Source organism: Exophiala viscosa, assembly GCF_022695815.1.
Source record: "Exophiala viscosa unplaced genomic scaffold EDD37scaffold_8, whole genome shotgun sequence".
NCBI classification, from domain to species: domain Eukaryota; kingdom Fungi; phylum Ascomycota; class Eurotiomycetes; order Chaetothyriales; family Herpotrichiellaceae; genus Exophiala; species Exophiala viscosa.
The window spans coordinates 1,266,712-1,290,769 of NW_026944360.1; the positions used below are offsets into that span (position 1 = coordinate 1,266,712).

The following is a 24,058-nucleotide window of genomic DNA, read 5'->3' on the forward strand; positions in this document are numbered from 1 at the left end:
ACAACGGCTGCCCGAGCACGAAGTACATTTGCTTTGGAGAGGGAGCACGGCGACTCGCCTTTCAAGGCATACTCATATGGTGTGACGTTGGCTTCTGCTGCAGATGATTCCTTGAATGGTACTTTCGGTAGGTGAACGCGACGCCACAACGGTCATATGCGAACGAGATCGGGAATGTGACGGGAAATAACAAATAGCAAGCAAGCAATCCAATGTTCTGCGCGTAGCAATACAGTCCTTCCGAAACACGCCCAGTCTTCCAAGTCAGACAGTTCGCGCAACTTAGGCTATACACGACCAGGTGATGGAGATATACAGACTGCAAAGCGTAGAGCCTCTCAAGAGGATCTGCGCAGTGATGGGCCAGCCGTTGACCGGCAGCGTGGAGAAGACGTCTCGACATGCCCCTCTAGAATCTCCCGAGACGAGAGACTGACCTCGATACACTCGCCGGGTGATGCATTGTGCCTAGAGATGTTCCGTGAAATCTTTCAAGCCTCGATCAAAACATGTGCACGCCGGGAGCCCACTTCCCTTCACCCTGATCGGCAGCCTTTATGCTCTCCATGATTCTCTGCTGGACCATCTCGATGCTCGGAGGGCCCTGCTGGCCAGGAGATCGTTTGGTGATATCCGCAACGAAGACTGGCATTGGTTTTGCGGTCTCGATAGCGCTTTTGATCTCGTCAAGCTCGTGTGGTGGAAAAGGACCGAGAATGATAAGGGCCGGGTCTGTTCGCGCTTGACCTTTGGCATTGCTACCAACGCCAGACGAGGGAACGACGGATTCGCCCTTCAGGAGCGCAGGGACTTCAGAGAGGACGGCTTGCGTATTGTTGCAGCCATGAAGGACTGTGAGATTGGTTAGCAGGCTCGCGATAGGGGGTCCATGTACATGCCTTCGAGTTGTGGTGCAAGGGAGTCTGCTAGATGCTCAACGTGCTCTGCGTTTGTACCACACACAATGACGGGTATGGGAGCCATTTTCTTCTAAGAGAATTGTGGCGGACGAGGTAATTGTTTGAGGGATGAATGGCCTGGAACGTCAGGTGTAGGCGGATATATTACTGGGTCTGATCAAACGGAGAAGGATAAGGGCGCGACCAAGAGGCTGTCTCGATACTTGTAGTTCTGTCAGCATGTGCGCCCACGGACTTACGGTGAGACAAGGCGTCCTGTTGCACACTTTATCATAGTAGCTGGGCGAGTCTCGAAGGGTAGGACAACGGGTAGCTGCAGTCCCCTGCATAAGTGTCAACAAGCGGGGAGTTAAGTAAATTTCGAGAGCTCCCCAGATGAAATCTCGGGAATTGGCGCTGAGTAGTAGCAAATTTCTTGCCATCATAATCATGTGGTTAGGGGCACCAGAAGTGCCAAAGTTGGGTTCTGGGTTTTGCTGGAAGATGCAAAACAATATACTCGTCCTTGTAACGCGTTGCCAGCAAAAAGGAATATGTTGACCGAGGTACTCGTGCTTGATGGCGGGGTATGGCGGCTTCGGTGGGGAAGAACACCATGGAGGGTGCGCCGCAGGTAACGATGGGGCTTAATGTCGATTATCGAATTCTGCCTCTCCCAATCTTTGCGGGCTTTGAGATATTCATCTTTAGCTCGTGAGACCGAACATTGTTGCCATGTTATTCCTGCATCTTCTCGCGGATGTTGAACAATCTGGACGAGGCATAAAGGCGTGGATCGTATTGTAGCTATTTGCAGGATCATGCAGGTCAAATGGACAACTACTCTGCTCACGAACTCTGTAGCGCTGACTCCGTAACGACCTGTGCAAAGGACCTCACATCCAGATGAAGTCTTGTACTTATGGTGACAGATGTGTCAACTGATCGGTTCACCATCCTCCGTGTCAGCATACATGTGGCTCAACGTGGAAGACGATGACTGCGTAAGGCACGATGTGGCTGAAGAAGTTCAGAAACGAATATCATTCGACTTCTAATCTCACCAGTCGGACTGATCTTCATGCATGGTACTTCGGATCAACTGCGCGTGATACAGGACGAAGATCACTTTGCTCAATGCCACTATCGGGATGCATCGGCGTACAGTAACATGCGTCACTTCCAGATGGGGGAGTTCAGAGGTGGATATCGAACAGGGCACAGGTACTGGTATCCTGCAGGAGCCCTGCAGGCTGCAGCGTGCTTCTCGGATGCATAGGAGTGTCGGCCTCGTCGGGCATTTAAAGCCTCCTGCCGGTGAGCGACAACCGTGCTCATTCTGTTCGCTGCAGTGCTTGTTCCTCAAGACAAGTGGTAGGTCGTAGGATGATGACTCACTTTAGAGGGATACTCCGGGAGGAATGCCTATGCCCTGCGCAGCTGAGTGGTGCATACATGTACTGGCAGTAGCCAGCTGAGGGCATAATACTTGAGCAAAAGTTCCGCCAATTCAGAGTTCTGAATGGTGGAATGTAATAGATTGCAGGGGCAAGAGTTGTTCGGGATTCGCGTCCGTTCTCGGGTGCAACCATCCCAATGGCCATGCCCATCAGCCACTCCACCAAGGCGCAAACGAAGGTTATGGATGCATATTGGGTGGACACGCCTAAATTCAAGCCGCCGCCTCACCCGTCACAGTTGATTGGGGCCCGAGGGCAGTGCCGATCTTGTTACACTACACCTTTGGGCGCTTTGCATGGGCGATCTTAACCTACGTAGATATACTTCAAACAGGTGACCGCGGACGATCATTCCGACGGCTACATGGAAGCCCGCAGATGCACACGCAAAACCAGGACGATGGAGGATGGGAAAAGGGATAACGACCAGAATATGACTGTAATTGTGAGGATCAGACCCTATCGATAGACTAGATCCCACAATCGATAAGCACAAACTAAAGTAGTCCTGGAAGATCCATAATCTTGAGGTAGTGGATACAATGAAGACTCGCGTCCTTCACATTATTCTCTATATCTGATATGATGTTGTGACAATATGCCCTGCAAGTCCAGAGGTTGGGAAAGTAGCCAACACTCCACGATGAGAAGTACTCATCGATGCACCCATCTCGTAGGTGTCCTTTGACTTCGTCGTAAACAAAAGAAATGACCCCGCGAGGGTTTCTTCAATCTTCCTGCCCTCACCACTGTAGTGATGAGTAGATGTGTAAAATCAAATCCCAACTCCAGTAAAGTCCAATCTGCCCTTCTCAATCCTGCAACTCCTCCCCTTGGTATGATATTATGAGTGTCCAGCACATGAGATAGATGTCGTACAATGATCAAGCACCGGGCTCGATCACTTCCATCTGTTATTGCTCATGTCTGCTGTGCGTACAAGGTCATCTCGGGTAGATGTATGGTGATGGATGATGACGACCTCACGTTTGGAGGCAGGCCGAGGGTCTTTGCGGTCTCTGGCCTCTCGTCGGGAGTCGTGGTAGACTCTCTCGCCGCCACTGCTTGAGGTAGAGGAGCTGTGATAGTGAGGCATCTTGTTGGAGGTGGTAATGATGACCTTGCGTTTGTTTGAGGTAAACTGGGCTTGCGACAGCTTTCCTTTGCTTGTTGTTTGCTTGTGAGGTGAACTCGTTGTTGCGAAGTCCTGAGGTTTTATCTTGTCGACGGAAAGGTAATGTCCTGGTTGATTGTGCCGAGATATTCGTTGAGCAATTCCAGAACAAACAGGAGTGTTCTAAAAGTAGACGTTGGTGAGGATGGATTGGTGGGGGCGGTCTCAGGAATGTTGCGAAGGGGGGCCCGAGTGATATTCTGGACGATTGATGGTGTTCTTTTGCTTTGGCTGGACGATGTTGGTATGGATGAAGAGGTATGACATATGAGAGAGAAGAGGCTGATTTTATAGTCTTCAATGATGAGGAGTCACAGCGTAGGACTCAGCCTCTTGAAGGTGTGGGTGTGGTAAGTAATGTACTATTCAGGCAGAAAAGAGGCTAGCATCAGGCAACTGGAACTAAGCCATGTTTGTGACTCAGATGACGAAGACCATGCAATAGAACCACGTAGCCAGAAGTAGAAATGGATGGAGTCTGTAGGAGGAGACGGTAGTATCCGAGACGAGGCGAGAAGGGTGGATAGAAAGGAAGAAGAGGAAACAAACGGAGACGGAAGGCTGTGAAGGTGAAGGGGACTATTGGTATCAGGCAGCACACACCACACACCATTCACCATGTGCATTTGAAGTCAGTCAGCCAGGGGTCAAAATGACGGGCCAATGCTGCGACATGATTCATTGGGCCATTTGACAGGTACCGGTTATTCTTTTCTTCTTGTGAATCCTGTTGTCTGGTGTTGCTGGAGGGAGAATGGGAAAGGAGTCAGGAATCTTGCTAAAGGCAGACATGACGTGCGACAAGCAAATCAATTTGCCTCAGAAACTCGTACACTGCGCGTAAACATAGCAGCATTGCATGACCAGGGCATTTTGCAGGGGGCAACAGGGCTAAGCCGAATCTCAAGCCAAATGACTGGCTTAGGCGCGTCCATGGAAACCAAAGTGCCCCCAAAGGACGCTTGGACGCTTGGGCTCCCTTTGGTTTCCCTGTCAAGAACCTTCCGACTTGTCAAATCATGCCGCCGCCATTATTCTTCCTGTTCCTGCAGCAAAGAGATGCAGAGGAATGAACCAAAGTTCCCACTTTGCTCCTGCTCTTTCATCGTCCTTTTTGCCACTTCGTATTACACCGAAATCACCGGCACAGCTGTACATGGTCAGAAACGTGGAAGGAATGCTCATACACATGGCTGCTCCGAGGCATCGTCCTCTAGTCCTTCCTGCAAAATTGCTCAGACGACCGGAGCCCATCAACGAAGGGACATTGCTCTGTTCTGAAACCCGCCGCTCGCCTATTCTTAGAGGTGGCCCGCCCAAAAAGAGCTTGACACCTGTTTCACCATTTGACAGCTGAGCCACGAGTCATCCTCTGAACGCCTCACTGTTTGTCTGTACTGTACATACACTACGCCACAACTTGTGCTTCCGACAGCATGTACTCCAACCTCCGTTTCCTTACTCACTGCCCAGTCCTCAATTCAATGCTTTTTGCCTAACCGGTCGCACCAGCCGCTGATCAATGCAACAAAGAAGACATCCCACGTCGACGACAATGCGACAGCCGGCCCAGCAGAGCCTCGTGCTCACTGTGCCTCTTCGACGCCCAACTGCGGAGGCTGGCCCGCTGCGGACGGGTCTTTCGGGTCTCAAACATCGTTGCGAGTCTCGGTACAGAGTAGAGCTCCACAACAAAAATGGACCTAGCAGCAGAATAGTCGTGGTCGGAGAAAAACGTCGATCTTCTCACTTCGGTTCAAAGGTGAGGCGAGACGATCATCCAATTTGTACGGGGCGTGGCGCTCTTCAACTCTCACATCACGTGGGCTCCTTTCGCTGCGTGAGCTCAACGAGAAACCGCCGAGTATAGCCGTCACAACCGTGCGACTAGCAAAGGACCTTGATAATTGGGAAACTAACATCAAGAAATCGAGCTTTCAATGTTCGGGTTGATTTACTGATGGGACTAAGGTGAAAGAATGTCCTCCATTTCTGCCCAACGACGGTGCAGATCGTCACAACACGACCCCATACTGCCGGAGCAAAGAGTTCGGTGTGGCAGGGCGCCATCACTCTCTCAGGAAATGCCCCGGCGATGTGATGGCATCTCAATCCGGGGCGCACCCTGAATGTCGTTCGGTCGCAAGATCGACGTTCAGTCATGTGGAAGAACACACCCTCACCATCAAGGAGCTCAACCTCATTCCGTCACAGTTTCATCCCATCCTGGTCTGGCATCATATTCATGCATTGTTATCGCTTCGAGTACAAATTGTATGAGGCTCTGTGCTCGTAAGGCACCGCTGATGTATGGGCAATGGAATTGACCTTTTCAGCTCCACACGGGTGCCGCTTACACTCTAGTCTGGTCGTTCTCCATACACCGCCCTCCCCGAAACCTCGAGTAGTGCATCATAACAGCCATCGGAGTCAGTCACGATATCTCGGTTTGCATTACGGTCGTAGGAGCCCCGTCGACAACGTTTGGCAGAAGTCTCTTTCTTCGCCTCCAGGTCCTATGTTCGTCTCTACAATGCGCACCACAACCCGGTCTATCTTCATGTGAGTTCACCGCGAGCCGAGCATCGGTGCCCGACTACAGTGGCTCCGATGATCCTCACCGCTGTGGGACGATTGTTGCCCAGCATGCGCTACAAACTGGGTGAGCATCTTCTGCTTGCATATCAGGGACCTCATATCATGCATCATGACATATTTCGCCGCCATCCATCCTGGTATGTCGAGTCGTCATCAGCGATACCAAGGCGCAAGAATGGCAGCTAGACCACTTGTTACTGGCCGCTTCTCCCCGTGAGATTCAGTTAGCGGCTGACTGGGGCAGAGTTGCTCGTGCTCTGTGGCGCTAGGTCATGCGTACGCCGCTTGAAGACCGCTTTAACTGACATAGTGACTATAGGGAAGAGACAGCGCCTTTCACCGCCAATCAGTCCTCAAAGGTCTCTCACTCCGGTCAGCCCGGGACTGCTGCTATGGAGGCCAGTCGAGCCGGCAAGCATGTTTCCAGAAAAGGTGGCACAATCTGACAGGGCGTACATCGACGACATGTTTTCGAAGTCAAGCAGGTTCGCAATGCGGATGCCTTGACAACAAGACAGAAACGTTCGTCATAGAATTGATGAACTCTACCTCCGTCAAGACCTAAAGCTCTATTTTCGTATACGAAGGACCCCAAATCGACAACAAGGGACAGTACCTGTTTGAGGCTGGGAAGCAACAGCAGTCAGACAGTGCCACTTTTTCTGGAGACAGGTTCGCTGGCGATTATCACCACTTGCCAGCAGCAGAACAATTGGAGTAAGAAGTTTTTGAAGAAGATGAGACAGACATCTTTATTTACTTTTCCTTATTGGACAGTATATTGTTGAAGCCTCGGAAGGATGTATTAGGTATCCAGTCTGATGTTCAAGGTCGATCGAGGTAACGATCATCGCTTCACATGAAAGAGTCCCGCATATATTGCCCCGGTCGACCACGAGAAGGTTTGCGCCCATCGATCTCGCTCCTTTGTCCCTGATGAGGATAAGGATGATTTGCTGTACTCGCGGACATTACTAGCGAGGTAGATGAGGATTTGCTTGAGGCCGTCGAAGCACCGGGAACGATAGCCGTATTTGAGGACGTTTGAGCGGTGAAGATTTGCATCGACGTGCTCTGAAGCTGCTGTAAGGCGGTAGGTAGCTAGAGAGTGAGGCGAACATGAGCGAAAATTTACGATAAAGTAGGGGCGTTACCTACGACAGACGAACCGGTCTCCGTGATGATAATGGAGGATCTTTGAAGCAAGTCCCTTTTCTGAAAGCGTTATGAATGGGAGTATACCTGGTAATTAACCTGGTCGACCTTATTTTCAGCCCGGTCGAATAGCGTCGCGGGTCTTTCCCCCATGGTTCCCCCGTCTTTCCCCAGTTTTTCACCTGGTCCGCCTTGCGACTTAGGAATGCAGCCAGCTGTCAAAGTGACAGCTTATCTCGCCTTGCGAATGGCGTCACTCTTCGTGCTGGGCAGGTGAGCATATCATAGTCCAGCCCAAAAGATACGTTGACGGTCGATTTTCCTTCAAGTACTGGGTAGGGTTTAGCTGACACAGCGATTTTCTCCAGAAGACAATATCATACCGCCATGTTTTGTTCGTCAATTCATTTGCTCGTGCGGTGTTCACTGTGGCAATCCCACCTACGCCCCTGAAAGACTCTCGCGCGTCACGCTCAGCATTGGAAACATGAATGTCGGAAAGGCTTGCACAGCTTTTGAGCGACGGAGGTTGAAGTCGAACCTGATCGGCAAGAGTATGATACAATATGGAGTATTGAGGCAGGATGGGATAAGGTTGTGAATATTCCTTCGTTGCCTGGCTAAACAAACTTGTAAGGCTAAATGATGGAACCACAGTCATCTCCATGTCCACTTGTACACGATCGGTCATACCGGTTGCCAACCTCAAAAAGCTGCCTAAGGCTATGCTTCATCACAGAGGCGAGGACACCGTGCTGAGACAACACATCTATAGAAGTGCCACCAGGCCGAGGAAGAAACCACCAAGCATGCCTGTAGCTGGGACGACGTTGGCTCCGGCAGCTCCGCTTCCAGATGCGGTGGATGAGGCTGAGGCTGAGGCGCTAGTGCCGGCAGCACTGGCCGAAGAAGCAGCGGAGGATGCTGCGCTGGTGGCTGATCCAGCAGCAGAAGAGGCTTCAGAGGTGGCACTGCCGACGGCGCTGGAAGCCAAAGAGCTGGCACTGGATGTGATACTGCTGACTTCGCTGCTGACGCTGCTTCTGACCGAAGCGGGCTCCGTGGCGGCGCTGGAGGCGAGGCTTGAGGCCAATGAGTTGGCAGAAGATGCAACCGAAGAGGCTTCAGATAAAGCGGAGGAAACGATGGAGCTGGCACTGCTGGGCTCGCTGCTGGCGTAGGATGATGCTAGCGATACGGCTGATGAGACCGCGCTGCTTGCCACCGACGTACCGTCACTGACGGCTGAACTAGCAACGGAGAGGGCAGAGCTGACGATTGAACTGACGTCCTGGGCGGTGGCGGTGGCGGCAAAGGCCAAGATCAATGGCTTGGAGAAATGCATTATGGGTGGTCGGTGTTGGTAATATTGGTGACACGGTGATATGTTGGTTTAGGTGAGAAGAGGAGTAGGTGGGAGTGTTGCGAGCATGGCGATGCTGAGAGAATTTATATCTCACGGTAATCCGGATATGCATGACAGCGTGTGAGCAGGGGTGTGGAGGCATGATGTACGGATCAACAGCTGGCTTGGTACTGTCGTGGATGCCCAAGCCTCGCCGTGGAGACGGAGGACCAAATGCGAGCCTTGTGCCTGGGTATCAGACTGCATGATCAACGGAAGCTACGGAAAAGTCAAGCATAAATGAAACCCGGGGCCGGAAATATGTCACCATGCACCAAGGACATTGGCCATTGGGCAGCCACTGGTGCCCCGGTTGGCATCGCCGCCAGCCTTGGAAAAGCTGCTTACGGACCTGTTGTGGATGAGCCACTCCCGACGTCATCCGCTGCTGCAGCCACAGGGATGGCGCGTCAAGCTGAAACAGAGAGTCCTCCTGATGAGTGGTGCAACAATCATAATGCCATGTTTTTGGCAGGCAGCAAAATAAAATAAAAGGTTGGATCTATTTCTGGGGTCAAGCTCGTGCGGGCTGATCATTTATGAAGTCTTGCGACTGTCCCTTCTCACCGATCCACGACCTATGGCCATCGAGCCTGTTTCCAGAAAATGCGGCATTGTCTGACAGAGAGTACTACTGTATATCGACGAGATAAGTTCGAAGTGCAGCAAGTTCATGACAGAGGGCTCCTCGATAGCAAGCTAGTATGGCTATACGAGAGAGCTGTTGACTGTCACTCTGTCAAAGACCGAGGCTATAATGTTGCGTGTGAAGGGCGCTGGGTTGACAATAAGGTCCCATACTTTGTGCTCTGGACTCTGGGGACCTACAACGGTCAGACCGCGCCACCTCTTGTTGGAACAGGTTCGCCAACTTATGCCAAAGTACGGTTTCCCAGGGGTCGACCGGGCATCTCCTTCGGACGCTTCGGCCTTCTCTGGGCGCTACGGTTAAGTGTAACTGCCGACGAAACAATGTCAACTAATCCCAAAACGATACCAGCTGAGTGACTTTGTTTGAGAGAAGCATCAAACGATCTTTGATCCGCTTTTGCTTCTTCTAAAGCTTTTCTTTTCCGTGCCTGTTCATCTACGTTTCGAGGGGCATATTTCTCTTGATCAACAAAATTACCTCCAGCATCATTTGCTTACTGGACATCTATCATTCGAATTGATTTGAGTTATAAGTCTGTCCGGCTCGAACTTTTCACGTCCATTGGTCGCTCATTCGTATATTCCCTCATCGGATTACCATACGTCACAAAATCTGCAATTCTGACCTTCGCTTTCAGCCCTACATTTGGCCCCCAAATGTAACATATTTGATATCTACCACCAAGGGACAATCTATATAGCAATTCATTGCTCGCCAGGCTTTCACCTCGAGGTTGTTGGTGAACAATAGCCGGCAAAGAAAAATCGCATCTGCTTCGTACTCAAACTGGCCACTCCGACCCCATCGCTGTCATGTCGACGGCGGCTGTACAACCAAATCGTTACTGACTGGACGCTTTCAATCAACCCATGGGCGTAGTGAGTCCGTCTGATGACGAGCTTGAATCCCAGGCTGGTGTCGTTCAGCAGGAAGAGGACGAAAGTGGGACGCAATGGTTCACTCGATTGCAGCAATGGCACTCCGACAACAACAATGCGCTCGTCCACACGGCGTTGGATTCCCACCGGCGCGATATGTTCATGTCGTATCCCATGACACCTGGACAACCCTCGATGGCGAGCATCGATGAGTGTAAGAATGCCATACGTACAAAACAATGGCATACTTGGACTAATAATTGCAGATATCTACACCCAACGACAAGAGGAATTATGCCTCCATATTACTCCTGATGCCAACCACCCAGCCCTCTCAGTGCTCATACCTATGGCGATGCAGGATACAGGTCTGTTTAGAGCCTTTCTGGCCGCGGCCCAGAGTCAGTATGAGTGGCGTCGTAACCGGAACCCTCGCAACCCGCAGCGCTCTCAGGCGATGATCATGATCCAGAATGATGCCATTGCGACCCTTCAGAAACGTCTGTCGCAACCAGCAGCTCATCTAGACGACGGTGTGATTATGTCGGTGCTGCATCTCATGGTTGCTGATGTAAGTCTCAGATTGCACAAGTCCATTCCCATTTGCATATATCTGACACGTGATGAAAAGTCCTGCTCGATGGATCTCCCGGCTCTGAAACTCCATCTTAAGGGCGTGCGACAGATTTTGGCGCTGCGCGGCGGCCTGAGTGATACACCGGCTCATCTGGCTCTGCGTGCTATCCTAGCCACGTAAGTTATCCGCATATTTGCGCACTTCACAAGACTAAAACCTCGGATCTAGGAACGAATTCTACATCGCGCTAGGCCAGTACCTACAACTCAGCCCGGACGACCTAAGCACCGTGCCCATGCAACCCATCACTTACGTACAACACCCCTTCCCATCAGAAGTAACCCGGGATCTCGCAAAACTTCCCGTGGGCCTTGCTGAGGCCGCGCTCTCCGGCCAACTGAGCGTGCGTTGCATGAGAATGCTATCCAACCTCGCGCAATGGGCACACTTGGCCAACATACAAGCCAGCAGCACCGAAGATGCCATGATGCGATACTGCCGTCTATTCTGCGAACCGCGGGAATTTGCGCGCGATGCCGTCATGCTGCTTCTCGATTTACGAAGGTCAAACATCCCGCCCGGACTGGAGCACGTAGTGTGCTTGGGTCTGGCGATCATTGTGAGACACCTTAGTGGGCAGAACCGCACGAATATCTTCGACCACGCATCTCTCACCGCGCTTATGGCCAACGTTAAGGCAATAGATACCCCGAGCGTGGCGGAGAGTGAGGTCATCATCTGGCTTGCCCTGGTAATCAATTGGCGCGCACATACGGCTGGGGGAGTGCCTGCGGCGGATGATTTGCTGGATTACGTGCTCGACTCATTCCCCGCGGCGCGCTCGTGGAAGGGCATAACCAAGATATGTCGCAAGTTTTGGTGGTTCGGACGGCTGGAGCAACAGTGGAAATTATACTGGCAGAGAGGGCTTGACAGGGTGAAGAGTCGTTCGTCTGGATCAAGGCTGCTTGAACGTCAAGCATTAAATCTGGTCCAAAGGTGATCGCCGCACATCCTCTAAAGACTTCAAGCACCGAACCCTGTCGCATCCAGCTCCGTTGAATTGAGGCTGGAACCAGGCTGGGCTACGGGAAAGTGATGAATGTTCTGCCGTCATCGAGCAGCGACGTTGTCTGACCCAGCTCGCCAAGGAAGCGTCGTTCCAGAGGTTCAGAAAGGCTACCCGAGTTCTGCCTCACCTGCACAACGCACACAACCGAACACGACCGCCCAAAAATATACATCGAGCTTGCCAAAAACAGCAAAAACTCAGAGAGAAAGTCCGAACCCAAGGTGTTGAACCCTGGCACCTCTCAAGCCCCATGGGGAGGACCTTTTCTGCTTGATTGGTGATCGAAGCCCGGACTTTTTTGTCTAAAGAAACTGCTTCGACCGCTCCTTCTCTAGGAGGTACCCAGCTGCAGCTGACTACTAGGTCCGATGAGAGTTTTCGGATCTTCTTCACGCCTAGGACTGGCCAGGTCCATGATGGGCGATTAGACTGATTCCTAGATCGAAGGCTGTTCTTGGACACAAATTCGCGAGTTTGATATATGTTCAGGGCCATTTTTTGAGGTCACCGCCTCGGTGAAAGGAAGGGGGTGCGGCACAACGATGACAGCGAGCTACTGATCACGTGCACAACCTAGCTCTACGGCCTGAGTACGATGTATGTTTGGGGTGGGCACTGAGATGTTCACTGTTCAGGAAGGGGTCATAAGCTTACCGACCCGGTGCAATATTAAAACGGTGTCGACATGGTCGCACGAACGGTTTCGACCCGCGGACGCCATGTTGTTTTTCGGTGCGCTGACGGCGACGCACAGTGAGTAATTGATGACAACGTCTTCATCGAACGCTGCTCAATGGAAAGAGAAAGGGACGAAAATATTTTCATCATGCATATCTTGCCATTGGTACAGGCCTATGTATGATCTTATTCGATATCGCACTCAACATCATATGCACGAGGACTCTTGTCCAAGGCTCAAAAGGACTTCCTCGTGTCAATCCGATCAAAACTTCCAAAGGTGGTATCATCGAGAGATGCAGAAAGAAATAACAAGCACCCAGGTAATCAATCAATATCCCATATCCATATCCTCATCCTAGGATCCGAGTGGACCCATGTATCGTGTTACTCCAAGCCCGAAAAATAAGATTGGTGAGATGCTCCCGTCGCTAATGCACTGTATGAGGTGTTGAGTGTTGATGTGGTGAGTGATGACTTAAAGTCAACGTCGTGAGGAAAAGATTTTTGGTTTTGATAGAGGAGAAAGGAAAATTGCCGCGAGGCAACTGTCGACATATCTTTGAGTGACAGGAAAGTCGTGGCAGGGTCGTAAAGGCGTGCGTGTGTGTGTATATCCACAAAGGGTTGGGGAAGGAAGGAGTCATTATACTGTAAGTGGTGTTTCAAATCTGGCAAGCATCATTCTTCTTCATGGCTTTGGCCAGCATCAACTTCCTCATCCACTCGATGCGCTCTTTGGAGCTGTCGACGGCGAAGTAGTGCGTCTTGCTGCCCTTCTCGAACATCTTGCGGGACTTCTCGGAGTCGGGGATTAAAGAGAAGGCAAAGCTGTGCTCGCCGGCGGGGAGCTTGCCTTGGCCGAGCAGCGATTTCTTGAAAGCGGCGCTGAGTTTGGAGCTCGAGGCCTGCGCGTACGCGTGCAGAGTGTACTCGTCGACGTCGATTTTCTCGAGAGGTGCGGCGTTGGCGTAGTGCGTCTCGTGCATGGTCAATTTGTTGCCGACGAGCGTGCAGTAGTTGTCTTGCCATTCGTGGCGGAGGATGCGCGTGGTGCGGCGCTTGCGCATCCAGCCTTGGTGGTTGGCCAAGTCGAGCTCGGTGGGTCTAGAGCATGGGAGTGTTTGCTGTGCTTGGGAGGACTCGTTGTTGGTTTCTTGGACGGGAGGAATGGATGGGGTGAATGATTGTTGGCGAATGTGGCGGCGAGTTGGTTGCGTCGATGTGCATCTTTGGATGGGCTCGGGGCTTACGAGTGTTGCGGCGCCGGCACCGTAGCGCATCTCGGGTGGGACGGATTGCGAGACGTCGCGTTGGCAAGGGTCGATGGCCATTGCTGTGATGGGAATGTCTGTGGCAGACATGGGGGTGTCGATGCGGTAGATGTCCGCTGGCGAGGCGACGCCGCCGTAGTGGTATGGGTCGCCGAGGAGCTGGGCCTTGAGTTGGACTTGGATTTGTGTGGGTTGTTGAAGGGCCGAAATTGGTGTCCTTGATGGACTTCTCTCGTCGTCACCTGATGAGCCTGGGATTGTGAGCTTGGGCAGGCCACGCAGGTTGTTGTCAAGGTGGGTTTTGGCGGCGAATGAAGCAGAGGCGGCTGGGGGAGGTGATGGATTGGTGGCGTGTGATGGTGAGTGCAGGTGTTGAAAGTTGAGGAATTGGCGGATGTTCTCTTGAGGATCGCGAGGTTGAATGGAGCTCAGACTTTCGGCTGTGATCTTCGCGGCTGAGGGACCAAGGACGTCTGATGAGCCAACCACTGAGGGAAGGGCTTCGGATTGTGCCTCGGAGAGTGCCTTGGAAAGGCGTCTTTGAGCCTTGGTGTCTTGCTCGAATGCTTGCTGCATCCGGAGGATTCTCCGTTGTTGCTTCTGCCACTTGGGACAGTCTTCTCCTTTGGCGCATTTGTGCTCCTTGGGAAGGACCTGTTCGATACCGACAATGGATACTGACTCGGCCGGAGTGACAATGTCGGGTTGACGCCCTCGTCTCTGGGAGCGCGAGCGATCTGTAACGACCACTTGCCGTTCATCGGGCCTGGCTACTCGTTGCAAGGCCCTGGGACTTCGGTTCGTTCTGGAGGGAGTCCTCGAAAGAGGTGTGTCCAGGGTTATCATGCTGCTGTTGCGCAACTGGTGGATGGAACTCATGACTCGGTGTCGTTTGCCAAAGGAGCTGATGTCGAGTTCTTTGAGGTCCTCGAATTGTAGGTCGATCAGCACGCTACCGGAGATATCGTGTATGAGGAACTTGTCGACAACGCTGTTCTCGAAGCCAGCCTCGTGCATCCAGTCTGCCACTTGCCGTGGTGTCCAATCACGGACTTGAGATTCATCGAGCTCTGCCACTGCTCTGTTGAGAGCGTTGATGGGTCTGGCAAGAGGTCTGATATCAGCAGCCAGGGATTTGAACTCTTCAACAGGAGACATGGTGAGGAAGACATCGTCCTCGGGAGAAGTGAGGATCTCTGGTGTTCCTCGGAAGAGGTGCGGACCTTGAGGTCCAACTATTGACTTGTCGTCAAAGTGGAACTCGAACCCTCCCAGACCACCGGTATGCGGCGGTGTGGGGAGGTCGTCCGGACTTGACAGTGTAGATTGGCTGTCATTGTCTCCTTCCGAGCCCCAAGGTTGAGGAGCCGAGTCGGAGTCTTCTTCATTGTCAGTGTCGAACTCAGTGGCCTCCGAGAGTGGCCGTGGAGCTGATGTTCGTCGACTCAGCATTGCAAAGTCGGATTGCTTCTGTAGCATTTCTGCACGTCGCAGTTGATATGATGAGTATGGTAGAGACCGGTCCATGTCGCTGGAATGGAACATCTCTGCCAGGAAGTGTTTTGGTTCTGTGAAGATGGCAACCACCAAGGGTGGAGATGGAGATTCGAGAAGGGTCGGAGGTATGTATAGGAGTCCTTCGAGGAGGGCGGTTAAAGAGTGTTAGACGAATGTGATAAGCGGAGTAATGAAGCCAGGATGGTCGCAGGAAACGAGGTGGGTTGACTATCGCAATGGGTCTGGCTGCAGTGCTATGCGTGCGATAGATGTGAAACGCAGCAGATGTAGCCATTCAATGCCCGGGATACCGACGCTGGCTGGTACAGGCTGGCGGTAAGATGTTGGAAGATCCAATCGAGGCCCATCTATGCATAGTACGCGCTGAAGCCGTCGTGGTCGGCTTCACGGCCGCATCCACCCCCATAAGTGACCCTTCCTTCGTGCAAGGATACGTCTACCCAATGAACGAGGTATACAAGGTGACGACCCAATGAGGCCCGGCACATGCATGCAGTCCGTCTCTTTTATCCCCCGCGATGGAGGGGGCCAATTGCAGCAGGAGGAGGTCGAGTACCAAAAATACCCTTCCACTCAGTATCGAGCGGCCAGAAGCAGCTATCCTATCTCTGGCCTGGTGTCGTTTTCTGCTGTGACTTGGAATAGCATCCAGCGCTTCTGACTCGCTCTCATCTCCTTTGCAGGCTCGAGCCGTTTCGGAAGGGAGAGGGAAGTCTTGTTCAGGCTCTTCCCTATTCTCCTAACTTACCCGTAGAAGTCTATTCTCCCTTGATTCCGCACCTCCATCCCTTGTGATGTTCCCAACCACCCCCTTGCATGCATTTTCAACATTCTTCATTTTCTCATTGGTTCTTATCTCTGAAAAAGAATCGCTCTTTTTCTCACAATGCCATTTACCCGGATCTGCGAGACTGGTGATCCCTGCAGACGAACCTCTCCTGCCCTGCTGATCAACCCACCCTTCAGGTGCTAAGGTTGTAACTTGACCAAGTGACCACATTTCCCCCACGCATATATCACAAGGACTAGTGGAAAGAGAACAATCTATTCTGCACCTCGCCATGCGTAGGACATGCAACGCTGGTACATGGTACCTTGTCAGTTGAGCTGAGAGACATGTCCGACCCTGTTCAGGTCCAAAGATCCTGCAAAGGTCGTGATGGGAGTGACCAGACTCAGCAGTAGGTTCTGGATCTTTTCCGGCCTCCATAGATTCCCGCTCCCGCACCATCCAGATGCCCATCATCGACCTCCTTACTTTCAGCATGTGCTTTCCCGTAAGAGAAGGGTCCCCAAGGTTCACACTACCAAGGCGATGGACTAGACTTTGGATCTCCTACCATGTCGGCCCATACCGGAAGACGAGTTCTTGACGTTGACTATGAATCGGATTGGTCGACAGCTCAAAGTCTGGTGCCAATTAGTGCGGGGATTCATGCATAAGTTGAAATCGTTTCCTGCCACAAGTCTTGTCGCTTCGCCTAAACTTGATGCTTCTCTTCTGGACGAGTCGCTTGTAGCATCACTTCAAGTGTGTGCATATGCAAGCAAGATTTTGCGCATCAACAGACCAGACTTGCCTATACTTTTTTGGCGAAACCTTGAACACATCTACCTCCTGCGACGAGTCATGTCAAAAGGCTACATACCCGTACATCATGCTGTGCTATGGAGGGCAGAAAATAACGACACTTGCAGTTGGCATGCTTCCTTTGTATCGTGGTAAAGTGCCATTTGTAAACATGGCAGTCACCAGTATCCCATGACAGCGGTGAGCCCACCGCTACTTGCCATTGTTGAGGCACGAGGACACGGGAACGCAGCTGTGGTACCTGCTCGTTACACCAAATCCAGGTAGACTACCTCGTACCGTGTACAAGTCTAACGGCCATGATCGGGACCTGTTTCATTTGCTCGGTCAATATAGCCGGATACTTCAAGAATCATTGCAAAGTATCATGAGGTTTCTGCTCGGTGCCGCTGCCAGAAGGTTTGCAGCAAAAAGCTATTCCGCACAACCTCAAAGTCAAGTCCCCCAAATTAATCTTTGGAGCATGATGCTCGTCATTTGTTGGTCTCGACGGAAATGTGCAGACTGGCACATGCAAGCAAGACTTTAGTTATCGTCTTATCAAGTTGACAGCGGGATCGTTGCGATAGCGCAAGAGAAGGCGGGTGTCAAAACATGACTAATCTGCGTTTATGAGGATAGAATTCAACAACGTGCTGTAGCGTTCTCGAAACTACGGCCACGTTGCGTGAAATTGAAGAAGATGGTGCTTGGAGATGGTGTGATTGTGATGGCACACAGAGTACGGCGTACGCATGCATGGAATGTTAAGAGAAAGTCAGTCGCTGCTAAAACAGTCGGCGAGCAGGAGAAGCTAGCTGGGTAGGTCGTCCCTGTGGCTACACTATTGCCCGGCGTGCCTGAGCCTGTGGGAGTCGCAACGACAGAGACACGACATGGAAGATAGAAGCAGTGACTGTGTAAGAGCATATTTTGAACCCGACTGGGAGATCTTCTGTGCCCTGAGGTCAAAGCTGCAGGAACATTGTAACGATGACTGGTGACCGTGGTCAATACCTCAAGTTCACAGTATGCCGAATTCCGACAAGGGTTCATCGTGGCATCATATCTCGGTCAATGGTGCCATGCTCGTTGTGCTGGTGAGCACTTCTAAAAAAAGAAAAACACAGTCAACATACCATGCGGACCGATGAGAGTGTTCAAGCGAGGAAAGGAATCTCTCGAGAAGCTTGCCATGGTAAGTGATAATGACGAAGAACAAAGTACGGAGCAAATTCCTTTAGTTAAAACGATATAGCAGGGAATGGAAGCTCTAGGCTAGAATTTAGGCTACAGTCGTGCATCTGCTGCAGGCTACAAGGAGCATTGACCATCACCAACTTACATGGGCTAATGCACGAAAGTGGTCTTGGCATCACGGTTGGCTCCCGTCGCTCCCGCAGCTTCAACCACACCCAGATTGAACTTCACTGATCCTCCAGCGGTACCTGCCAACTAAACACTCTTCCTACCTAGACCCTCGACTCCTTCGCTCCAACTAGGTCCAATCGTCATGATCTCTTACACACCCTCGGCAGAGCCAGCCTGCCTAGAACGGCCCTGTCTCCTCTCCAGTCCGGACCATCTCTTACCCAGAAGCCGAACGTGACTCTCAGACAAGCGGAGAAAACACGGCGACCTGCTTACACAGCTGTGTGACAGGCGGTTGGCACAAGAGAGAGGATCATCGTTGACAGTACGTGTAACACCCGGCCATGGCTGCCAGCACAAGACACGAGACACATGGCGGGGAAACGTGCAATGTAATCATGATCCTGCCAGAACCATAGGACAAGCAATGGCCGAGTAAGGCTCAAAGGCTTCATTTCCAAAACTAAGTTGAAGATCCTACTGCTGCTACTGACGTGCTACTGCACCTAGCCGAGTGGACCCTAGAGACTCGACCAACACCCTTTGATAAGCGAGCTCTTTCTGGTCACTTTTCCCCGCTTCCAGTGTTCAGGACACGAGCACTGACCAGAGGAAAAGAATGCCCAAAATCGATATCTTGGTAACTATTCCATGGTCAACCGCATGGCATCTCGGTGTCTGTGCGCAGGACAAGATCATGGTTCTGGTACCGCCCGTTGTGGTTCTTCCCTGGAGACTGGTACCAGTCGGGTACAACCGCGATTCGCACGTTTACAACCAGGACTTGGATGTAGCTTGGGAGTTCCACCACATCTGCTTCCACCTTGCTCCGAGGTATACCCCATGACTCGACTCCAAGCGATTTAGCTCTCCTCAAAAAAGTCATCCTTTGATGCCTGATGGCTATTGATCGCCCCGCTCTCAACTGCTTTGCTTCCTTGTTTAGCAAGGGCAGGGTTAAGTCAGCCATTCAGTGGCCATCCTCGGTTGGGGGTTGTCAAGCAATTGGTGACCCTCAAATCCAACGAACATGCAAAAGTGGCTTGACAGGGCACATGCCTGACAAGGGTAAGCTGCAGCAATGTTCACAGGTCGGCGCTAACAGTCCTGACCTTGGTACTCGTCAAAGCTGCCAGGTCCTAATCTTAGCTTCGAAGCGCCAGCCCACATATGGTCATCCAATCATCATTCAATTCTCCCACACTTCATGGTCATTGAGTCTTGCATACGATGCAGACTATTGACCTACCGAATTGGACTCGAATTGTTCAACGACTTCTCCAGAGACCCGTTTGACCAGCCTGCTCATTGTTCGAAGACATGCAAATGCCCACCTTCGCCATGCCGCTTAGCCAATCCGCAAATGGCACATCCAGACGCAGACGCGATATTCATAGATACAACACTTCTGCAGTCATGTACTGCCTCTTTCTCTCATTCGTTCTTTCTCGCAAAGAATTGTTTCTATCATCTCGATCTTGCTCGAGCCGATTCGGAACCACAATCTACCTGCATATACTGGCTCTCCACAATCCAAATATAGCTCTTTCCAAGGCCTGAGGCTCTTTCATGTTCACTCTTATACGACATCCTCGGCCAATGTCGCTGTGAACTCCTTCAAGGCAGACCGGTGCCCTCGCTGTTGCTCTCTCACCTCGTCGACGACTTCTTAGACGTGCGAACACTGCTGGACAGTCTTCGCGACCACTCCCTCGTAATAGTATTCAGCAGCACGGTTCACGGTTGGCGTCCTTGTCATTGCTGGTCCTGACATCCACATTCAACCATTGATCCTTCGCCATCCCGAGACTTGTAATCGGTCAGACACCTTTCCCATACCTGCTCAGCAATGGCGACATCTAGGGACAAGGAGAAGAAGGCAGCGTCAGCGGCGATCAAGGACTCGCCGTCCTCCAAGTCTTCCAAGATGCATAGAAGGTCGAGATCTGGTGAGTGTAACAAGGACCCATTCCCAGAAGTACAGCTGCTAAACCCTGTCAAGGTTGCTTCACCTGTCGGCTGAGACGAAAGAAGTGTGACGAGGGCAAATCGAAATGCAGGGCATGCCGACATTTAGGCCTTGACTGCGAATACAAGAGGCCCCAATGGTGGAGCAACAACGAAACTCGAAGGAAACAGAAGGAGTTCATAAAGACCGTCATCAAAAGGACCAAGACAACTGAGAAGACTGTGGCGGCCCAGAGTACATGTATGCCACTCATGACAATCTCCTGTCACTGTGCTCATGCCACCCTCCTGCTAACTTTCACACAGATGGAACCAGGGAATCGTCGTCATCTGGATCGCAAGACGACTACGATATCAATTTCGACCCGGCCTTTGTGACCACGCCAGGCCTCTATGACGCTTATGGCACGAGTGCGTTCCTGCCACACGGGGACCCATATGGACCAGGCTATCCATGGGAAGTGGATGTCAAGACAGAGTGTCAGACCTTTGTCAACGATGAACTCACCCGTCGTGACTCGTCAATTTCAACCTTCAGCACCTTCATGCCGCCACCTCCTCCTCACACGATGCTACCATCCTACACTGGCGACGACTGGGTTCAACAGGACTTCTACGAGCATAGACAAGATTCATGGGCTACAGAGGATGGCATCGATTTTGACTTCTTCGAGTTTCCCCACCTTGCTCGGCACCCCGAACCCCAATTCGCGACGATGATCCAACTCGAGGATTGTGACCGCCCACTTTTTGATCACCTCCTCGACAGTGTCCTACCACTACTCTTCCCTGTCTTGGAGGCCAATCAAGTCGGTACGGTGAGGCAGGATGTTGTGCTTCCTGCCCTAGAAAATAACAAGGCCTATCTACACTCCTGTTTGCTCGCCGCGGCAACTCACCTGAAGGATACCAGAACAGCTTTTGGCATGACCGTCGAGGACGACACAATGCGCCACAAGCTCGCTTTCGTTTCCATTGTGGTCGAGGCACTCAATGGTGACACTCACCATAGCGAGATGCTCGACGCACTGCTGGGCATGATCTCGCTACAGGGTTGCGTTGGCTCCGCCTCTGATCTTGAGAAGGAGCTCATCCCATGGCATCAGCACTTCCAAACTGCCGCCGACATTGTGCAGAAGCTCAACCTCCCCGCCGTGCTGGAAGAGCTTCCACTGACTGGTGGCCACCCGCCGTTCAACATGACCCTGACTGCATGGATTGATATTCTTGGCTCCACCATGCAGGGGAAAGCTCCTCGGTTTTCCAACACCTACCGCAACATGTTCTTTGCCAACGCCACGACCGGTCTCGAAAAGCTGATGGGCTGCAACGACCTCGTCATGTACCTGCTGTCGGAGGTTGCTTGCTTGGATTCTCTCAAAGTTGAAGGCAGGCTTGACGATATCGGCATATCCAGCCATATCATATCGCTCGCGAAGACTTTGGACCAGATCGAACCTACCGAGCCTCCGCAAATTCCGTTCTCGAAACAGGGTAAGCTACGACCACAACAACTGACTAAGAACATCACGGCGGTGTTTCGCAAGGCCACTCGAGTCTACCTTTGTTCGCTGGTTCCAGAATACGACCGTCACCAGCCCGCTACCGTCAACCTCATTTCGCAAATGGCCGATCTGCTCCAATATATTCCTTCCGGCCCCAATGGTTTTGACCGATGCCTTGTCTGGCCCATGCTGATCTGTGGTGTCAACTCCATACCAGCGTCGCCCTTCCGCCGCATGCTCTCGGAACGATGTGATATGCTCGGCGAAGCAGCCGATCACGGATCATTCGGACGAATGGTGCGTTTGTTGCACGAAGTCTGGAGAAGGAATGATGACATGGTTATCTCTGCCGGTGTATGCGAAGCCACGCCCGTCACTGCCCGAAGCCCAGGAGAATCGGTATCAACGCCCACTGGCCCTGTCGTCAACGCCGTCATTGCCACTGCCGCCGCCGCCAATCCGAATTCTTCAACCACACTACCAAGGAGCCAGAACGTCCACTGGAGGGACGTGATGCAGCAAAATGGATGGGATTTTCTTCTGATATGACCAGGTCTGCTTGATCAACAACTTCAAACCTCTTGATGTGTACCCTGGTCTTGATGACCTGCGATACCGAGGTTTGTCGTCTTTGAGCTCCAAGCACACCTGCCATCATATTGGAACGACACTCTTTTCACATTTGATGAGTCCTTTATCAAGGACGATGACCTGTTTACAGCCACTCATTCACAAATACCCCATCTTATTGTTTAATTCTTTCAGGGAAAGGGTTAATATTCTGCATCCTGGTCTGGTTTACACAAAAGTCCGACTTTCCTTTCGAAAAACTGGCGTTTCCGGGGAAGACAGGGCTACCTTTACACGGCGGCGGCGACGACAACGAGGTTGGCTGGCAAGTACACCACAGTTATAACGGCAGACGATGGCCTTCGATATACGAAGGCACGATGCATGTTGGACATGCACATTTTCTATTCAGAAATCTACTCAGCAGGAAAGAGTTGGATATTATTGATACCCAGGCTGGACAGGTTGAGACTGATCCAGCCTTTTTGACTTGCAACGAATCTCCTTTCCTGTTACGTCGCTTTGCATGACGCTGGAATCAGAGAATGGCGAGGAAGGGACGATTGGTGAGGTATATGATCGCCTCATCATGGCTGGACTAGAGCGGAAGCCGAAGGGACGAGGCAGGCTCAGGGGCTGTCCGACCAGGGGTGACTTCTTATACGCTCGGCCATCAACGACTAGAATTGAATGCTGTGAGATCGTGGCGCGCAGAAGACGACGTGACGACGGCATACAAGGGAAGAATAGTACGGTCGTGATAAGTACGCGGAGGTGAAGCACCGGCATCGAGGGGATGAGAGCGTCCGTCAGAAGGGGCCCATACGGCAGGGGTCTCGACCAGGCCTCGACATGCTCCACGCAACAAGGCCGACATGATATGCAAACCGCGCCGCACGTCTGTGTGAATCAAGTGTGCGTGCAACGTGCTGGTGCCGATATCATGGTGAGGTATTGATAGACCGAAATGCCAGAAAGGTTTTGATGTTCTCCATCGCGGAATTCTCTAGAGTTCGCTCAATCGATCAGTCGGAACAGAAACCAGGTCATGCATCTTGCTCAACCCTCCATTGTATGACTCGTGGGGTCCGTCGTGTTCTTTCCTATCGAGCGATCATTGCTTGACCCCAGGACGAACCCAAGAAGCAGATGACCACGTGCGCTGACAAACATGCCATGATCGCGATTTGCGACACTGGGCCCAGGCAGGCCAAGGTGTATGGCAGCGATGATCGCGAGGATGTAAGGTCCTTTTAGGAGGCACCCGGAGTGACCGAGTCTAGAAGACTGGAAGTTATCATGTGCTCATGGCCAGATCGGGAATGGAAAAGCCTCGTAACAACACATCGGCGCAGGCATGTGATAGCTGGTAGAATACGAGATAACTCCGCCTCAATCAACCTCCATATAATCAGGGTGCAATATGCATCACCGTTCGGTTGTTGATAGCGTGGTTGCCTTTTCAGCCCAGCAATCCGGAGATGGCATATGCTGCTCTGCAGGATAGATCCGTAACCTCAGCGTAACTGGTCCCTTGAGCCGCTATGTGGTTGTTGCCTTTTGGACTTGGTTCGCGAACGTGAACCGCACACCGGTCACAATACAGAAGGTCCCCAGATTCTAGCGTTCCAAGGCACCTCGAAACGTGATACGTACTCGTGGCATATATCTAGAAATAGTTTAGATCCTCGGTAAGCATATACCACGTCAAGGCAGGTCTGATTGGCCAGCGGA

General features: G+C 51.9%; 6 protein-coding genes across 6 annotated transcripts; 3 read left to right on the forward strand and 3 right to left on the reverse strand.

The window, feature by feature from the left end:
- Positions 1-502: 502 nt before the first annotated feature.
- Positions 503-1,194, reverse strand: EDD37DRAFT_611182 (uncharacterized protein; the record flags this gene model as incomplete). Its single annotated transcript, XM_062815273.1, has 3 exons — positions 503-852; positions 964-1,037; positions 1,160-1,194. 3 exons carry the CDS (start codon positions 1,192-1,194, stop codon positions 503-505), a joined length of 459 nt encoding a protein of 152 aa, XP_062668661.1.
- A 3,741-nt stretch (positions 1,195-4,935) lies between these two features.
- On the forward strand, positions 4,936-6,193 carry EDD37DRAFT_491441 (uncharacterized protein). Its single transcript, XM_062813332.1, has 3 exons — positions 4,936-5,295; positions 5,505-5,807; positions 5,870-6,193. Exons 1-3 carry the CDS (start codon positions 5,056-5,058, stop codon positions 5,939-5,941), a joined length of 615 nt encoding a protein of 204 aa, XP_062668662.1. The 5' UTR covers positions 4,936-5,055; the 3' UTR covers positions 5,942-6,193.
- Positions 6,194-8,055: 1,862 nt separating this feature from the next.
- EDD37DRAFT_611183 (uncharacterized protein) lies at positions 8,056-8,631 on the reverse strand (the record flags this gene model as incomplete). Its single annotated transcript, XM_062815274.1, has 1 exon — positions 8,056-8,631. The coding sequence occupies one exon, from the start codon at positions 8,629-8,631 to the stop codon at positions 8,056-8,058; it is 576 nt and encodes a 191-aa protein (XP_062668663.1).
- Positions 8,632-9,956: 1,325 nt separating this feature from the next.
- Positions 9,957-11,897, forward strand: EDD37DRAFT_491312 (uncharacterized protein). The gene is made up of 4 exons (XM_062813331.1): positions 9,957-10,435; positions 10,488-10,792; positions 10,853-10,974; positions 11,027-11,897. The coding sequence occupies exons 1-4, from the start codon at positions 10,213-10,215 to the stop codon at positions 11,799-11,801; spliced, it is 1,425 nt and encodes a 474-aa protein (XP_062668664.1). The 5' UTR covers positions 9,957-10,212; the 3' UTR covers positions 11,802-11,897.
- A 1,316-nt stretch (positions 11,898-13,213) lies between these two features.
- Positions 13,214-15,349, reverse strand: EDD37DRAFT_566902 (uncharacterized protein; the record flags this gene model as incomplete). Its single annotated transcript, XM_062814119.1, has 1 exon — positions 13,214-15,349. One exon carries the CDS (start codon positions 15,347-15,349, stop codon positions 13,214-13,216), a length of 2,136 nt encoding a protein of 711 aa, XP_062668665.1.
- Positions 15,350-19,828: 4,479 nt separating this feature from the next.
- EDD37DRAFT_492251 (fungal-specific transcription factor domain-containing protein) lies at positions 19,829-22,534 on the forward strand. Its single transcript, XM_062813333.1, has 3 exons — positions 19,829-20,230; positions 20,284-20,490; positions 20,556-22,534. The coding sequence occupies exons 1-3, from the start codon at positions 20,131-20,133 to the stop codon at positions 22,301-22,303; spliced, it is 2,055 nt and encodes a 684-aa protein (XP_062668666.1). The 5' UTR covers positions 19,829-20,130; the 3' UTR covers positions 22,304-22,534.
- The last annotated feature ends 1,524 nt before the right edge of the window (positions 22,535-24,058 follow it).

Bases quoted from the DNA above. Each gene is read 5' to 3' on its own strand.
- EDD37DRAFT_491441 (XM_062813332.1), top strand. From the start codon at position 5,056: ATGCAACAAAGAAGACATCCCACGTCGACGACAATGCGACAGCCGGCC. The intron at 5,296-5,504 runs GTGAGGCGAGAC...GATGGGACTAAG, and splicing joins CTTCTCACTTCGGTTCAAAG to GTGAAAGAATGTCCTCCATT. The intron at 5,808-5,869 runs GTATGAGGCTCT...TGACCTTTTCAG, and splicing joins TATCGCTTCGAGTACAAATT to CTCCACACGGGTGCCGCTTA.
- EDD37DRAFT_491312 (XM_062813331.1), top strand. From the start codon at position 10,213: ATGGGCGTAGTGAGTCCGTCTGATGACGAGCTTGAATCCCAGGCTGGT. The intron at 10,436-10,487 runs GTAAGAATGCCA...TAATAATTGCAG, and splicing joins GATGGCGAGCATCGATGAGT to ATATCTACACCCAACGACAA. The intron at 10,793-10,852 runs GTAAGTCTCAGA...CGTGATGAAAAG, and splicing joins TGCATCTCATGGTTGCTGAT to TCCTGCTCGATGGATCTCCC.
- EDD37DRAFT_492251 (XM_062813333.1), top strand. From the start codon at position 20,131: ATGGCGACATCTAGGGACAAGGAGAAGAAGGCAGCGTCAGCGGCGATC. The intron at 20,231-20,283 runs GTGAGTGTAACA...AACCCTGTCAAG, and splicing joins GCATAGAAGGTCGAGATCTG to GTTGCTTCACCTGTCGGCTG. The intron at 20,491-20,555 runs GTATGCCACTCA...ACTTTCACACAG, and splicing joins TGTGGCGGCCCAGAGTACAT to ATGGAACCAGGGAATCGTCG.